We start from the raw sequence: 17,912 nt of genomic DNA, 5'->3' as shown, positions 1-17,912 counted from the left end.
AAAAGCTGTAGACTAAAATAATGCACTGCTGTGTGTAGATAGTGACTGCATACGCTACACCCTTTAAATGAATGTGATAATGCTTTAGATGTCTAATTACACAGCACAGCAACAATTAAGCCCAGAGCAGCATAAACTCCCCCCACATTATCACACTTAAATGAGTGCTACATTCAAATTATAAGACTGTTTAGATGTAAATGCTACAGAATCAATAAGAGCCGTTATAATGAGCTGCAGAAGAATGTGACATTTCATGTTACAGCTTTACTATGCAGGCTGTAAATCAATACGCCTGACAGGAGTATTATTTCATTGCTAACAGTCCTCAGTAATTATATGCAGTAAGCTTTGTACCTCCAGCATGTCTTGACCATTAAAACGAGGAATGCTGAGGCTGCTTGTGAATATCGTAGTTACAAACAAATGCTTTTAAGAGCCAGGTTGCTCAGCTTGTAAGTAGTATTTGCTCCTCCGTCTAATTTTAGCCCTTTCATTAAGCGTACGGAGGGCGGAGAGAAAAACAGAGACAGTGCTTTCATTTTTCATTTGCTCTCTTTAGCGTGTTCGATAAACACCAGGGGAGGGAACATAATCAATAAGGCACTGTGGCATTCATCATACACAAGCACGGAAGCAGCAAAACACAAGCCAAAGACGCATTCCAGCTTGCAAATGAATCAGGTTGAATAAATCACTAACTTAAGTCTGTCTACATGCCCTGAGAGCCCGGTGCAAGAAAAAGACAAGCGGAGGGAGTGTTAATCCATTTAAATCACAGCAAGAAGGGCTTTTTGTCGCATGCTACACAGTGTGAGCCGGCTCGATATAGTTGGTGATAAAGAACTCTGTTTGTTAAAGAGAAGGGAGGAGGCGGAGGAGTTAACTAACTCCAATCTGGAAAACCTTGCAAAACCAGGCTGGGTGATTCCGGCATAAGCCAAATGTCAGCAGTTTTGATTCACAGACAGCGCAGGAACGAGGCAGTAAAGCACCACAGGCTCAACCCGGAGAAATGGGAGGAAAGAAGAGAAGACAGAGGACCAGAGCGAGAGCAGGGAAGAGGAGAGGAAGCCTGCTAAAGGGATTCTTAAGGCCTGAAAGCCCCAGAATGCAAGGCAAGCAGGAAGTGGGGCTTGTCATGTGTGTAATCAGCACTTTGTGACAATCCCACAGGACCTGAGGCACAGACAGAAACGCAGGCAGACAGATATACATGCAGCAAGGCAGAAAAGGCAGGCCGGTAAGCATGGAAACGTGCAGACAGACAGGAAGAATGGAGAGAAAAAAATAGAACAAAGAGACAAACAGCAGCTCATGCTTTGCTAAGCTGTTCAACATCAGACAAGTGAGTGTTTAAAATACAATTATTTGCTAAAGACAGCATTCGAGGGGAATGTTAGGAGGATGCATCTGTCATGTCGCTGCTTAAGGATCTCAGCCTGGCTTTAATCATCCATTATGGCACATATGAATTCATGTATACATATACTAAAACATGCTAAACACTCTAAATATAACTCCTTCTATAAAGCTGTGTGGACTCTTACTTTAATCTGTGCTTTTATCTACTTCAGAAGCATATGTTATGCAAGGTTTTCATTCATAATTCTATTGGAACAGGCCATGAAAATGCAGTAAACCAAAGCTTAACTGATTTACATACTGGTTAGACAGCATAAAATGACTTATCTGTGGCTCCCCAACACCCTATGCAGAGTGACTGAGTCAGTAGCTTTACATGCAGTTAGGAAAAAGTTGACATGTGCTTTAAAATACATATAAATAAGTAAGTCCAGCTGAAATCATGCTAAATTGAATTCCTCGAAGTTTGAGATAACGCAACTGGAGATAAATCTACTCCTGCATGCATACACCTGCATGTACGCAGCTTCCATGCTGGAATTTAAATCAGAGATTGAGCAAAATGAATGCTAAACATATATGAAGTTGCACTGTCGTCTACCTTCGGATATCACCTAAACAGGAGGGACAGGCTGGAGATATACTTGCAGTTACATGAACACAAATGCATGTGTCTATTTGAGGTGTTGGCTGTGCACAAGAGTGCAACAATAGTTGCATATAAATATGTTAATTTGGGCTGCACGGCGGCACATGCTCGTTGGTGACTCTTAATCGGCCGTAGGTGTGAGTGTGAGCATGCCTGGTTGTCTGTCTCTATATGTCAACCCTGTGATTGACTGGCGACCAGTTCAGGGTGTACCGCTCCTCTTGCCCAATGACAGCTGGGATAGGCTCCAGCCCCCCTAAACCCTAAATGGGATAGGCGGTGTAGAGGCTGAGTCATTCTAGCATGTAGACACCTTAATCTAACCCAAACTAGGCCAGGTGAGTGGTTCTAAACTGGTAGGTTAGGACCCAAAAGTGGGTCACGAAGATCTTTTAAGTGGGTTGTGAAATGTGTGCCAGGGAAAAAATGTGGCATAGAGTCTATTGTATGGAAGCCCAAAGGGGACATACAGCGCTTAACAAATTTATTCAACCACCTGTCATATTTGCCTCAGAGACCATCCAGCATCATGAAGTGCTTTAATGCGGACTCTTTCATTTTCAGTGAGCTCTCCACGTTCTACCATTTTGAACAGGAATGAAGAATTTCAAAATGAATTCACCCAAATTTGAGCCGGCTCACTGGGCTTCTCTGAGAAGTCAGAAATTAATCAAGCATAACATTCAACCACTAAAACTCATTTTTCTCTTCAAGAATGCAAGTAAATAACTATAATTTCATATATAAATCAAGAAATAATAATGTGCTTTACTATGCTTTTTGTAAATCAGTAAATTTGAAAATGAATGGATAACAATAATAATTATATTTTAACATTAAAAATATCATTTGGGTTAAAGAGCTTCTACATATTGGTGTATTAACCATTGCAGAAACATAAAAATGATTTTGGTAATTACCAATGCTGTTAATTTACGGCAGCTGTGGCATAAACCTTACTTTGGTTAGAGTTAGGGTGGTCTAATACATTTGTTAAGCACTGTACATACATGTATTCTATAGGCTTTCCTACAATGATGAGTAAACTTCAGTGATGTCTCAAGATTTCATCTTATTTATCTCCTTTTCTTTGGATAATAAGCAGGTTTTTCTAAGATACTGATGCATTTCTTTCTGCAGATTTCTATGCTATCTGGGCTAAATAGGGTAAAATCAAATGCAGCATGCATTTCCTTCTGTAATGGTGTTCTTTTAAAAGAAGTTTATTTTGGCCTGGCTCTTTAATTGATTACATTTTATTACATTTAGGGTCCAAACTGCCAAATTCTTTATTAGATAATTTGAATGGTTGAAGATTTCAAAAGTTTGGGTCATGATTTCTCTTAAGGAGGCGGTGGTGGGTGATGTCAGATCAGTTGAGAGCCACTGGGCTAGGTGATCTGCGCATGCTCTACAGTCTGAATCTGGTTCTGACCCAGAAAATGGAATAAAGAAGTGCTGAGCATAGCTGAAATCGCTGTGTCACCCTCCTTTGGATATCACTGTAAGCAAGAGGAGATAAACTTGCTGTTACCCTTTTGTAAGTGGATGAACAAAGGCTGCATGCATCCGTTTGAATGGGACATGGATGCCACACAGCACATGCATGTGTTGTAGAGGCAGAGTGACAGTTAGCACAGCTACAAAGACAACGATAGACCAAAGTTTTAACCGATAAACCAAGCCCACATTTTACCCTGTGTACAATGTGTAAATATTGTCTGTATTTTATTTTTCTGTGAGAAAAAAATCCCCAAAACATTCACATTTTACAAAAAAATACTCCTTGCATTTTGGGAATTTGAGTCATTTTTTAAAGTGCAGTGACTCTGAGGGCCACATCACAGCCTCTGTGTCTTTTTCTCTCTATTGAGTCATTCAGGCTCTCTTCCGCAGTTCCACAATCTGTGCACACGCACTGTTTAGCAAAGCAGAACAGCTTGCAATGGGTTGTCAAAGCTCCATTGCAATGCATTCTGGGATACAAACAGACAATATGGCAGTGGGCTAACCGGTTAACGGCAAGAACGATCAAAAGATGGATTATAAACGGATAAAAAGACGTCCAATACGGGAGTTACTGGTGTGGATTTCATCTTTAAAGACCTTGGAAAGTCAGTCAAGTTCCAGGCTCACAAGAGAACATTCTGCAAGGCGTGGATTGCGTCATTAGAATGGCACGATGGGGAGCTTTCAGAGGAAAAAACAAGCAAGCGCCTACAATTTAAGGTTCATAAGTTCTTGAACTCTGAGTAACACACGTCTCTCAGAGGGTTAACTACTCACTAACTTGTTTGCAAGGCCAGCAGGAAAAGCTCCAGCAGTATTAAGCTGAAAGGGGACATATTGCTACTGAGCACACTGGAGTCAGACAGAAATCAATAAATCTGTGATCTCCGGATGCTGCTATTCTGGAATAAGTACAGTGGTCCAGCTAAATACCCTAACAGAGTTATAGCTGTGCATGTTCGTGTGTTTGGGTGTTTTCTGACATACCTGGCTGTGCACAGTGTTCAGCTGGTTGTTGAAGGTCATGGTGAGGTTGGTGGAGGTGCTGGGGGCCACGTGGGTGATAAAGGGCGTCTTGCTCTGGTTGACTGTGTCGTACATGTTGACACGGCGCTTGCAGATCTCCATGTTTTGGAAGCACGACTTGACGCTGCACAGAGGGAGATGAAAAGAGGATGAGCGCTTTTAAGAGAAACAGACGTTACTTAACTGTTTACAAAAATAACTAGATAACTGTGAGGCCCGTACTGTGTGCTGTGCGGGAAATCAAGGAGGTGCGACATCGTCACAAAGGGGTGGTTGAGAGTTTCGATGGGGGTGATCCTCTTGTCTGCGTCGATGGTCAACATCTTGGTTAACAAGTCGATGAACTCCCTCCTGTCGGCCTTCTCTGCCAACATGTCGCTCCCTTCCAGATCTGACGTCATGTTCACCTGGAGACACCAAACACAACAGAGCATTTTAACAACATCTCCAATGGCTGAGAGAGGATTCAAGGCCCTGAATGTTTCTGCAGACAGAGAAAAATCTCTCCTACACATACAGAAGCATATTATCACTCACAAGGCCTGTGCATGTGCTACAGAGTCCGATGATAACCTTGCACCTTAGTGACATTTTAAACATTTGCACTTGTATTTTTAGCACCACTTGAAATATCTCCTGGCGCCTTCACTGAGATTTTTATCTATTCCTGAGACGTGAAAACAAACAGAACACATGAACCTGATAAATGCAGCCATTGGCACGTCGTTCAGAAGCCTTCTCCACAAAGAGGAGCATTTTGTGAGTGCCTCTGAGGACGCTGACACGAGACAACTTAACCTATATATCCAAATATGTTCTCAGGCAGTTCTGGGAAGCTGCTTTGGAACATCGTGTTGCTTCATCTGTATTAAACATTGCGGCTTATGTCGTGGATAAGCGCTTGGCAGAGCAGATATCTGCAGATATTTGCTCCGTGAAAGCTACATAACCAGGAAGAGTTGATTTGTTAGTCAGAGGACGGGGTTTACTCCCAGACTCGTCAGACTGGGGGTGATGAATGAAGAAAGTGGGCCAAGGTCACGTTGTAGCGAGTCTGAGCATTAGCGAACAAGCTGATTTTCAGGCGGTGGAGGACAGAGACGGGGACAGGCAGTCTTTTTTATTGTAGCTGCCATGCAGAGGTAGCAGGCCTGTTTTTAATAAAGATGCGGTGCTTATCTGTAGGCCTGCTCCAGGGGCTATCAGATGTGCTGCCAGTCAACGCCGCAAATCTGATTCAATTCTCTTTCTCTATGCAGGTTATTCAGGCTCTGTAACCATTCCTCTCTGCTCACCATCTCAGCTGGCCGTGATAAAGGAGTAATCTGCAGAATGGGTGAGAAATAATCACACCGTCCTTTGCCAATAGGAGAGATGACTTTGGGAAGTAGACGCAGTTTGGCTGCATGTTCATGGCAGGTGAGAGGTGTGCCACTGTGAGAGCGTTAACATGGACTTTAGTCAACTAAAGTTACTTGTTCTTTAATTTACAGAGTATCTACATATTTTTGAAACCAAATATAAGACTTCAAAGGTCACAAGTTTTACATTTTAAAACAAGTTTATATTGTCTCAGAGGTCCCCAAAACATGCCTGTGAAGTTTGTTGCTGAAAAAACACTCCAGTATTAGATTTTTGCATGTCTAAACACCCCTCTGTTTCAGCCCTGCTCAGAATGAGCTGCTTCTGTGTCTGTTGCTTAAAATGTTAATGAGCTGTCTGACTCCGCCCCTGATTCCGCCCCTCTCAGGAAATGGATTTGGCTTAATAAATGTGGCTCTCCTGATCCTTTTCTCAGCTCAGGAGAGGAGGACAGAACTGTCTTCCAAGCAGGACGGGCCAACCGAACCTGGAGGTGGGGCTAACTCTCCACATGACATCATGAGGGGAAAATCTGAGAACAGCTTGTTTTCGCACACATTTTCTGAAAGGTGGAGAGAGAGAGAAGGGGAGGGAATGGATTTTCCTAATTCTTGGGGAGTTTGTGGACAGGTCAAGGGCTCTTTTTTTTATTATCATTTTTTTCGAAAATCCTGAAAAATTATTTTGCATAATTTGTTTCCTTAAAGACCTTTTTGGATCTAAAATGAGAAAAAAATAATAACTTTTATGCATTGTAAGTAGCCAAAAATGAAAAAGCAGTGGTGAATTTTCTGATTTAATAAACTGTAAATGAAATATGTAATGGTACTGGGCAAAATTCATTTCTTTGGACACGAACACCCAAATTTGATGCTTTCTGGCACACTTAACGTCTCATTTCAATCAATATGTTATATGGTGATATTTATCATAACACATTTTTGCAGGTCTGCTGAACTGATTCTTAACAATCTCACTATTAAAAAGCAGAATAATGCTTTTTTGTATGGGAAAACCTGCTAAATGAAGGGTGGCCTGCATCAATTTTTAGTGGGCAGAGTACAGAGTTGAAATTACATTGAGTCAGATAAAATCAAAGAGGTTGTCTGGGGTCCTTCTCCACAAAATGCAGAACATCCAACACTAAATTTCTTGAATTATGGAGAATATTTAGCTTGTTCTATACTAAACATTACAAGGACAAAACTGTTTAAATCTGTCATCATATGTCACCATGTGTGGGGTCTCTCACATAACAAAAATCTGCTAAAACTTCAAGAATCTTTCTGTCTTTCCGAGCCAGAGGCTCATTTAACTGCAACCAAAGTCTCCACTTTCAAAACTTCAAGTCTTGCAAATGAAACTTTGGAATAAACAAGCTAGCTTCTATATCATCGTAGCAATCTCAGTCAAACCTCTCTTCTTATCTGTTTGATTTTGGTGTGTTTTAAGGTGTTGGTTGTCAACTGGTGAGTTTGGACTCAAAAATAGGTCATGGAGCCAGGGGCATAGCACAGGGGGGGAAAAAGGGCACTGATTACCTTGGCCCACAGTAGGGAGGGGCCCTTGAGGAGCCTGCAATGAAAAGTGTGTTATTATTTGTTTATTTTTAGTAATTAGTGTCATTATTTGATCAAAAGTGACAAAATGAATCAGTCAACAGAATGAAATTTGTATCAAAGGGAGTAAAATAAATACGGGGAGGCCCTGCTCCTCCCTTAAAGAGGTCCAAATGGTTTAGTCCAGCGTTATGAAATAATGCAAGTAAATTCAGTTCAACCATAGTAAAAATATTGTTCATAAATGTGGAAATTATGCTTCAAAAATACATTAACATGCATATATTTGTAAAAAAAAAATGACGCAACATTTGTTGTTTGGCTAGCCAGTTAAGGGGGGGGCTGTATAATATTCTTTCTGGTAGCCCAAAATCCCTAGCTACGGCCCAGCACGGATCCATTTTCAGTGGGTTGTAGATGTGTGCCTGGGAATAATTTAGAAGCAAAAGTCTACCAGGGGCTTTTGTTTTGAAGAAATTAGTAAATCTTTGTTCAAACTCTTCCTATTCTTATTTTAAAAAATCCGGTATGACTGAAAAAACAGATTTAAGTCGTGATTTGTCATTAAAGAGGTGGTTGAAGATCCTAACGCCAAACCAGCTGAGAACTCATTTAAAGGAAACGTTGTGTAGACACAAATCAACAAGTTGGTCCTCCATTCCTGACATCAGTCCAACCTTATGTTTCCTATTTACTACCATTGTCATGAATGAGTTTGTTGTGCTTCCTCCTTCAGTCTGCTTGCTTCCAGAGTGGCTATTGTCTGGTTCTGTAGCTCAGTCCTGCTGGTCTGTCCTCAGAGTTCTCCCTACACAGCGGGATTTCTGGTCCTAAAGACTAAACAAGTTCAATATAGTCTATTGCATATCCTCTTAGACCGTCTTCCGAGCAGACCAGGGAAGGTAAAATCACCATGAACAAACTACAGGAAAATCTGTCAAGATAATCTTTAAAACCAGCAGGTAACCAGCCCTTTGCTGAATTTGACAAGGGGCAATCGGGTCCCTTATAGTACTGCCCTGCTTTAGATTAAGTAATAAGAAAACAGGATACTAGTATTTATCATATATACCAGGATGTGACTAACGCCAAATCCTAAATATGATCAAAGTAGAGATTTAGCTCACAGCTGGGATATTCAAGTCTGTAAATAATAAAAGAACCTAATAACCAGAGTGGATATGAAAATAATTTCTCTTGCAACAATGACTTGAATTTACTAGATATAACATCGATGTCTGTGCAAATAAAATAGAAATCTTGACTGTAAAAGAGTAGGGCAAAGAGCTTCAACCACCACGGTCAGCCTTGCGTGCCTTGCATGTCAACGTCTGTTTATGGAGCCACATCTGTGCAGTGAGGAGCCCTGACATGCCGCTCTGGAGAGTGGGCAGCCATGGCAGATGTCGAGCAGCGAGACAGATCGGGCTACGCCTCGGGAGATGTGGAGCTCGGCATGCAGGGTGCAGGCCTGTCTTCTGCCCAGAACATGTGCAGATTAAGCCCTAAACTTTATTTCCTCAGCAGGATGAGTAGAGGAGGAAAGGAAAAGAGTAGTTATGAGCATGCGATAAAAGAAAGATAACTAGAAGACCACGCTGCTCCTTCTGCCTCGCCTTCGCTCCTATCAGCACAGATATTGGAGGATTGCAGATCAAAGTGAATCCATTTTTCGAGCGGTGCCGGCCTTCCTTCCGTCTACATCGGGCCTCCAGCGAGGTCCTGCATCGGCTGTTAGTTGGTGTCTGATTTACTCAAATTAGATATACTTGTGACTAAAGCCTCCCCACATTTCCCACGACTGAAAGGAGGTTCATTATCTCTTCCTGGCACCCAGCCCCTCTGTCTTTCAGGGCCTTCAGCTATATCATCCATTATACACGCAGACACAGATGTCCACAATGCTGACTTGTTTATACGGTCAGGATGGTGAGATGGGGTAAAATAAGCGCTTTCCTCCCACATTAGGCCTGTGCAGCTCTGCTGTGTCTCCTCTAAGACTGGCCACAAAATATGAGGCCTGATTTACCCCTCTCAATAACAAAAAGGGTTTACTATTATAATCCTGTGTATGGTGTTAATATGACTATTTCACTTATCCCAGTTGAGTCCGAGCCTCTCTGATCGCAAATCATAAAATCAAACATGATACGTGCTAAAAATCCAGATCGGTCTGCCTCCAGAAGAACAGCCACAGTCGCCATGAAGGCAAGATCTGGATGAGCAATTAACAGCAAGTTGTGCATATTAAAAAGAAGACCAAAACAGGAGTGCTTTTAAATGTCTCATGCAAGACATACACTACATTAGGGCTTAATGATTTGGGAAAATAATCTAATTGCGATTTTTTTGTACCCAATATTGCAAATGTGATTCAATATTTGATTATTTCTAAAGTTCCTCATCTCATGCATTTTACAAGAAAAACAAGCAATAATTCTTCTTTACTATGACCGACACAATATTAGATTAAATTAGGGCAGAACCATTTTAAAAAAATATTTATTTGTGGAGACTTTTAACTCATTTTGCAAAATTTGATATGAACCACTGTATTAAAGGGAATGATCATTTCTATATAATTCTCTAATTTAACAAGAAAAAGATACAAAAATGAAGAAATTACAATTTTGGTAAACTATTTTGAAAAAATAGCACTAGAATGATTGCATGATATGCAATGCATAACGTCTCTGCTGCTGCAAAAAGTTCTTTTCTGGTATTTGGACACAAATTTCTGGTTTAGGAAATATTACACCTTCTGCGATTTGAAAATTGCATCAGGTCATATTGTGATTTAATCTAATTTGCGATTAATTCCTCAGCTCTACAGTACAACTAAAGGTCTGGTGGTGCTGATCGGCTCTGTGTTTTCTTCAGAAGTCACGTTTGACCCTGAGTTTCTGTGAGATCTCTCGTCTGGAATCTGAACCGTGAAATTGTGACTGCAAACGGCAGGCCTTATGTGATGGGTGCGGACTGAAAATCATGTTCTTGATCATGGTTCACCATCTCTCTCTCTGAAGCTTGGAAATGCTTCATGCTATTGCTGCTGAAGAAAGGATTTGATAGTGATTGTGCAGTGATTCTCAACTGGTGGATCAGGACCCAGAAGTGGGTCATGGAGCCTTTTTTCAGTGGCTTGAGAAAATGTGCCTGAAAAATAGCCATGGTATAGCTTTAATTACTAAAAAGGTAATGTGTGCATGTAATTTATCAAACACTGAACCTGTCAAACTTTAAAGGTGCATCACTAGTTGAAATGTGACCCACAGCCACTTAAGGTTAAAGACACTTCAATTCTTCACTCTGGTGGTAAATCAGAGACTAGAAATGATGAGTGGTGGGTGGTAAACCAGTGTTAACATCGTCACTGATTACATTCTGCCATGATTTTTGCAACAGCGCCATCAATGATTCAAAAGCTTGCGTAATATTTTGGTGCTCACAGGACGCATAAACAATGCCACAGGTCATCTAACAAAGCAATATGCCGCAGTGTTAATTTTGGCAGCTATTTTCAATTTCAGTTTTAGTCTTAGTCTTTAGACGAAATGTCTTTTAGTTTTTTGTCATTTCTTCCCTTTTTAGTTTTAGTCTAGTCAACGAAAACTCAAAAACATTTTAGTCTAGTTTTAGTCCATAAAAAGTCCTCACATTGTAGTCTTTGCTTTTAGTCCAACCATTTATTCTGTTGCCTAAATCTGGTACCAAATTATGGTAGTGTGTTCAATGCACTCTGCCAATTCCTGGGGTCCCTGCTTGCTACAGATGCATTGTTTTTAGACAGATTAACCCACAGTGGAGAAATATCATGGATTTTGAATGTTTGATGAAAACTACATTACATTTTAGTCTAGTTTTAGTCATCTTGACTAAAACTAAACTTAATTTTTGTCAGTTTTAGTCATCACAGATCTATTTTTGTGAGTCGTAGTCCAGTTTTTGTCAAGGAAAAAAAGGCTGTCAACTTAAAGTTTTAGTCATAGTTTTAGTCAACGAAATTAACGTTGATATGCAGACAACTGCTGAGCTTGAGTCTGTTCATCAGCAGGTTTCACTCTGACACTTGAGAGCAGCCTGGTAACACGCCACTTTGTATGTATGATGAATGTAAAGCACAGGACTGAGGTGTTCTCCTGAAGTTTGCTGACTGTAATAACAGCAGCATGAAGCGAGCACTTGCTTTGTACCAATGTTTATTTCGGCAGCTATTTTTAATTTTAGTCTCTCAGCCTTAAGCTTCTTACACCAAAAGATTTTCACAGTCACAGACTAAAAACTGAAAGTCTTTAGTAAATTTTAGGAGTCTTACTGGAGCCATGGCGCGCTCCCGTCATCTCTATCGTTAAGCTTAAGGTGGTAATCTGCGCTGTTTTATATCAGTCTTTTCCTAGTCTTGGACTTGCGATCATATCAAACGTGTTTGATATGATTGCAAGTCGCAGTGATGTAACACTATCAACAACCAATAGACAAGCTCTTACAAAATGGGAAACAGGAGACCTGCTGGTCAAAATAGCCTCAAAAGCGGCAGAGCAGCATGGACGAACAAGAAACACTGGCAATGAAACACTGAAGGTCCCAACCAATATGGACCGTCCAGAAAGAGGAGCAGCTGGTGGAGCTGTGGGCAGATCAGCCCAGCCTGTTTGATGTGAATTGTCCAACATTGGTCTGTCTAGGGCTTTAATACAAGCTGGACCAGTGCTGCAGTGACTCTTATTACAACACCTTAAACTACTGTTGAAAGGTGTGTTTAAAGTGATGATTTGCTTGTTTTTTTAAAGATATATTCGGGTTTGGCTCACAGTTGATGGGTCCTGAGCTGAGAACAACTGTAGAAGTGAGTGTATTCAGATGATTGTAATGTTAAAAATCTGCTAAAATGGTCCTCATGTCTGTGCTTTCCCATGTTTATAAAATCAGCTAAGATTCAGCTTCTGGCGTGTAGCCAGCCACAGCTGAAGATGGGGCGAAGAGCTTGAAGCGCTGGAGACGGAGATGACCCAGGGGATATCATACCAGTGCAGGTTGGTTTCATTAAACCCACTGCTTCATGTGTGTGGGTCTCAGCTACAGTAACTGCAAATTCAACAAGCCCAGGCAGAAATACTATCTTGTCCCAGACGACTGCATGCTATTCCAGACAGGCCTGACAGCGGCCTGAGGCGCTACTGGACAACCATAATTGTCTCCATCACTTAAGTCACTCCATGTGTTGTGTACCCACATGGACAGTTTGCACAACCCACCGCTGACTGTGGATGGCCTTATTCCAACAGAAATAATTTACCTGCTTTGCTCTTATCTCTGAGCTATCAGAGGCAGGATCCAGGTACATGATGACAAGAGAGGACTGTCACAGATTGGAGAGAACATTGTAATTTTCCATCAGCGCTGCCATGTCTGCCAGCAGGACCAGTATTTGGCCAAGCGAGGGCGAACAAAACAACACTCACTATCGTCTCACTGTCACGCACGTACTATCAAAATGTCATGGCTGCATGTGAACTTTCCAGCCGTGCAGAGACGTGAAATCCCTCTGAGTCACACAGAAAAAGTGACATGAGATCAGTGGCGGTGTTTTTCCATATATATAGCAGCTATATAAGTCACTTCCTGAGGTTATGTAACATCATCTAAACAAACAGATTCCCACAGGTGACATGGCGAGCTGCAGAGGGAGAGAGGCTAACAGACACAACACTATACACAACCCGCTGAGCCAGTCTGAAAAACCACTGAGCCTTTCTGGAACATGTTAGAGGAACAATAAAGGGAACAGGAGTTCAACTTTTCATGCTCCTGCCCTCGACGCGCCTTCATGTTCTGCAGACGTACAAAGTGGAGACACAGCCACAACACTCACTGCAGCCTTAATAAGAAAGCAAACTGCACATATCAAATACGATAACCAGCCGTGCCACATGTTCAGCTCCAACGTCTGTCTGTAACTCATTAGACAGCGGTTAAGAGAAACGAGAAGCAGGACGGGTTTCTGCGAACAGCTGCTTTCATTTCTGACTGTAAAATTCAATGTAGCAGCTCTGTGATGACTGATCTAGAGATCAGGCTTTAGACGCATAAATGTTTTAAAAGATTTCAAATATCTGACTAGTAATTCTTAGGAAATCAAAACAGCCTGGGACCTGAGGGGAAGCTTTAAATTTGACAGAGGTTAAAGACAGAGAAAAGCAAACAACACATGGAATATCCAGACGACTCATTTATAAACTTTGGGTATGCAGAACGTTGCCTTAAACTTTCTTTCCACTCTAAGTATGTGATCTATGGAGTACCGGTAGCCGCGTAGTCCCAGTCAAAGGCTGTTGTCCTTAAAGCTGACGGCTGGGGTTCAAATCAGGCCTGTGACTCCTTTCCCACATCATTCCCTACTCCCTTTTCCTGGTTTCTGATTCTATCCGCTGTCAGAATAAAGGCACTAAAGCCCAAAAACAAACCTTAAAAAGGGACAAAAATATGTGACAAACCTGAGGATAGAATACACCAGTGGTTTCCAAACTTTTTTTGCCCAAGGCACACCTACAGTTAAGCCAAAATCTCAAGACAGACCATATTCATACCGATACAAAATACTCAATAACATTACTGTCAAGGCCACCCATAAGGGGGGATAATGGGAAGAGCTTTCTGGGGCCCAGCCAAACTGAGGGACCAAGGAGGTCAGCAAAACCATGATTCATTGTTAAGTTAAACTGTGATGACCAATATATTCAACCCAAATAATCAAAGCAACAAAAATCAGTTTTATTTAAACAGAATTACCTTTTTATTGGTAATGTTAACAATGTTGATGGAGACACTCAACTAAATGATTGGGAAAGTCATGTCAACCTCATAGCCAGGTCATAATGTGCAGAAACACCAGGATGCTGGAAAATAAAGTGTCAACTTTAGTTGAGAAGAAGACAAGTGGCCAAACGTGTAAAATGTAGCAAAAAGGGCTAAAATTATTATTTTTTGAAATGTGGCAAATTTGGGCAAAAAGGGCCAAACAATAGCAAAAGTGGGCAAAAATTGACAAAAGGGTGGCAAAATGGGTTTAAAGTGGCAAATATGGGTAAATGTGAAGAAAAGGGGTTAAAAATGCTGAAAAATTGGCTAAAAAACCCAAAAAGTGAGCAAACATTGGCAAAAATGGATTAAAAGTGGCAAAAAGTTCAAATTCCCAAAGCACACCTAGACTTGCCTTAAGGCACACTATGGTAGGCATGGTATGAGGACCACTGGAATACACCACCAGTAAGAAAACTCTGACTTATGTGTACTGTAAGACTGGGTGGTATTCTGTCTTCTATTTGGCTAGCTCTCCCCAAAACTTTTCCCCATTTTCTCTTGCCTTGAGCTTTGCAGCCACATGTTAGTAGTAAACAGGCAGCAGACACTCGCTGTAATGGTTTCCCAAAGTCCTGCTTGCTTAACACCCCTTTGTTCCTGTGTCAGAAATTTATTTTTCTTTACCTTCCTTTTGAATGGTGCTGTTTTACCATTGAAAAGGCTTGATTTATTCGTGTTTTGTATTAGGTATGAACGGTTGAATGTGGGTGTTTGGAGCGCGGAGTGTGAGACTAGTCTATGTGCACACTATTCCAGGTGGACAGTGATTTATAAAGACAAAGTATGCACGCTTAAACAAAACCTTTTCTGACTTATGTGCACTTTCAGTCTGGATACTACGCTCTGTTTTATAAATGAGACCCCAGTTCTTGCAAAGTGACAAGCTGTGCTTTGAAATGATTAAACAGCATACCTGTGCCATATCATCCAGGCAGTTGAAGATGTACTTGCGAGCCTCCTTGGACTTGATCCCTGTTTCACCCTCGTGGTCCTCTGGAGTCTGTTGGAGACAGAAAGCAGATGTTCCTCTCATATCCCATCACACTTCCCCTCTGGAAACGCACTATTTACATTTGGCTCATTACGGCCTCTTGTTGTTGATGTGCAGCAGGACTCGACTTGCCCTCTGAGCAACCCTGGGGTAGCACACAAACACTCGTCTAACGGCCAGGGAAGGTGGGGGGGCTGCATGTGGAGGCACTATATGTTCTCAGTTTCACATGACGAATGCACATGGACACACTTTTACATAATATGTATAAAAATATCCACATTACAGTGCTAAATATAGGAACTTCAAACTGTAAAATATTTTTTGACTACATGAGTTGTAAACTTGCAGCTGCTGTTACAAGGAAACCCACAGAAAAGTTCTTTATCTCTTGTCTTCTGGAACTCTGCAACCCCTACATTTAAGACAACAATGGTGTGTTTTAATTCCTCATAAGCCAGCAGGTCATGCTTGTTCATGAGACTGAAACAATTCTTCAATTTCAGCTATAAAAATAAGAAGTGCATCTTTTACTGACAGCTGCTAAAAGCCCATGGGCAGCCTGCATGACAGCATGAACACCATGTACTCTGTGTTATTGTATGTCTTTACTTTAAAGGCCAGTCTTCATCGGTTGTTGTCAGTGAGGTACGTTACTGAGATTCAAAGAAAACAAATGCAGGGAGCAGGCAGGGTAAAGCACACCACACTCTGCAGGGATGGATCATTTTTTGCTGCTTGATAGGGTCAAGAACTCTGAGTTTAATCACTGCATATACATACATACACTATATGGACAAAAGTGTTTGGCCACCTGACCATTACACCAACAAATACACATACTTAAAGATGGAATTCCTCCCTTTGCAGCACTAAAAGCCTTCCACAAGAGTCTGGAGTGTTTCTGTTGGAATTAGCATTCATCCTGCAGAGCATTTATGAGGTCAGGCACTGATGTTGGACCAGAAGACCTGGCTCACAATCTCCATTCCAGTTCATCCCAAAGGTGCTCTGTGGGATTGAGATCAGGACTCTATGTGGGCCAGTCAAATTCTTCCACACCAAATTCATGAAACCATGTCTTTATAGTCCTTGTGCACTGGAGCACAGACATGTTAGAACAGAAAAGGGCCTTCCCCAGTCTGTTTCCACACAGTTAGAAGCATAGCATTGTCTAAAATGCCTTGGTATGCTGAAGACTTAAGATTGGCCTTAACTGAAGATAAGAGATCTAGGTCTAGGTCTAGGCCTGGGCTTGGTGATGTGAGGCTTGCATGCAGCTGCTCGGCTGCACAGTTTTTGTATTTACATTTATTCCAGGGGAAGTTCAGAACTCTTCAGCTGTGGAATCAGAAGAGCTAGGTGACTTTTGCGTGGCCATGTGCCTTATCAGTGGATTCTGCATGGTCTTCTACTCCATGGTTGGGCTGCTGTTGTTCCTAAACTCTTCCACTTTCCAATCATATCACTTACAGTTGACTGTGAAATCAAATTTCATGAACTGCCTTATTGCAAAGGTGACATCCATCACAGTACACATAAGAGTCACTGAGCTCTTCAGAACGGCACATTTTGTATCTTACATGTTTGCAAATGGAGACTGCATGGCTAGGGGCTTGATTTTATACACCTGTGGCAACGGGTCTGATTGAACTCAATAATTAACAGGTGTTGCCAAATACTTTTGTCCATATAGTGTAAGTTTAAAAAGAATAAAAGGAAAGCAGTTAAACCTGAAAAGCAGGTGGGACTCTTGACTGGGGTATGGGACTTCTGCCTCCTTAGTCATAACATCTAACATCAGAGTATAAAAAAGCTGCAAATTTTGAATTTCTGCCTTCTTCTTCTGGTCTTTTACAAAATGGAAAAATGAACACAGATCAATTTTGGACCCTTTCCTGTTTGTTTTAGACCATGATGAAGAAAATACCCTTGTATATTCAATTTTTATTTAGCTATTGAAACAAAACTTGAGAAAGAACTTCATGTTTTAACTCTCAGTTCAACTATCTAAATCTGTGGTTCTCAACCTTGTCAGCTGACCCCCAAAATAAAGGTGCAAGAGACCCCCACTGTACCTGAAGGTGATTGAACACAGCCATGCACATTCAAGAACTGTCATTTGCAGACAAGGCCGCTTATAAGGGGGGAGCTTTCAGGGACCCATTCAAACTTGGGGCCTATGTTTAAGTTAAGCTGTGATATCCATACATTTAACCTGAATAATTACCACTCTTATCAAAGCAACAAATATCCCAAATATCTTTTCTATTTTTTTGTGCCTTAGTTCATAGCCTTCATAAAAATGTAAACCAATTTTCTTAAAAAAAATTGAAGTGGGTTCAATGGTGAAAATTAGGGGGAAATAGTAGTGAAATGGGATTTTACAAGTTGCAGAAATGGGTTAGAAGAGGCAAAAAGAAGAAAAGAATGGGAATAATGGGATAAAGTGGCAATAACTGGTGGCAAAATTTGGTGAAATGGGATGTTAAAGTGGAAAAAAGTGGTTGGAAAATGGGGATCACAAATAGTGAAATGTGTTTAAAATGGGCAAAAATGGGTGTCAAAAGTGTTAAAAGGGGCTAATAGG

General features: G+C 41.2%; 1 protein-coding gene across 5 annotated transcripts in view; it reads right to left on the bottom strand.

Annotated features, from left to right (window-relative positions):
- hipk2 (homeodomain interacting protein kinase 2) overlaps positions 1-17,912 on the bottom strand; it is a 183,908-nt gene that overhangs the window by 33,234 nt on the left and 132,762 nt on the right. For all 5 annotated transcript variants that reach the window (XM_041795639.1, XM_041795641.1, XM_041795642.1 and 2 more), the window contains exons 5-7: positions 15,245-15,331; positions 4,772-4,956; positions 4,511-4,673 (exon numbers count right to left, since the gene is read on the bottom strand). In XM_041795639.1, coding sequence (XP_041651573.1) covers positions 4,511-4,673; positions 4,772-4,956; positions 15,245-15,331 — 435 coding nt within the window. The remainder of the gene's footprint in view (positions 1-4,510; positions 4,674-4,771; positions 4,957-15,244; positions 15,332-17,912) is intronic.

The sequence above is a fragment of the Cheilinus undulatus genome, linkage group 9, assembly GCF_018320785.1.
Source record: "Cheilinus undulatus linkage group 9, ASM1832078v1, whole genome shotgun sequence".
NCBI lineage: Eukaryota > Metazoa > Chordata > Actinopteri > Labriformes > Labridae > Cheilinus > Cheilinus undulatus.
The sequence above is the reverse complement of the archived record's forward strand: the minus strand, read 5'-3'. Positions and strand labels throughout refer to the sequence as shown.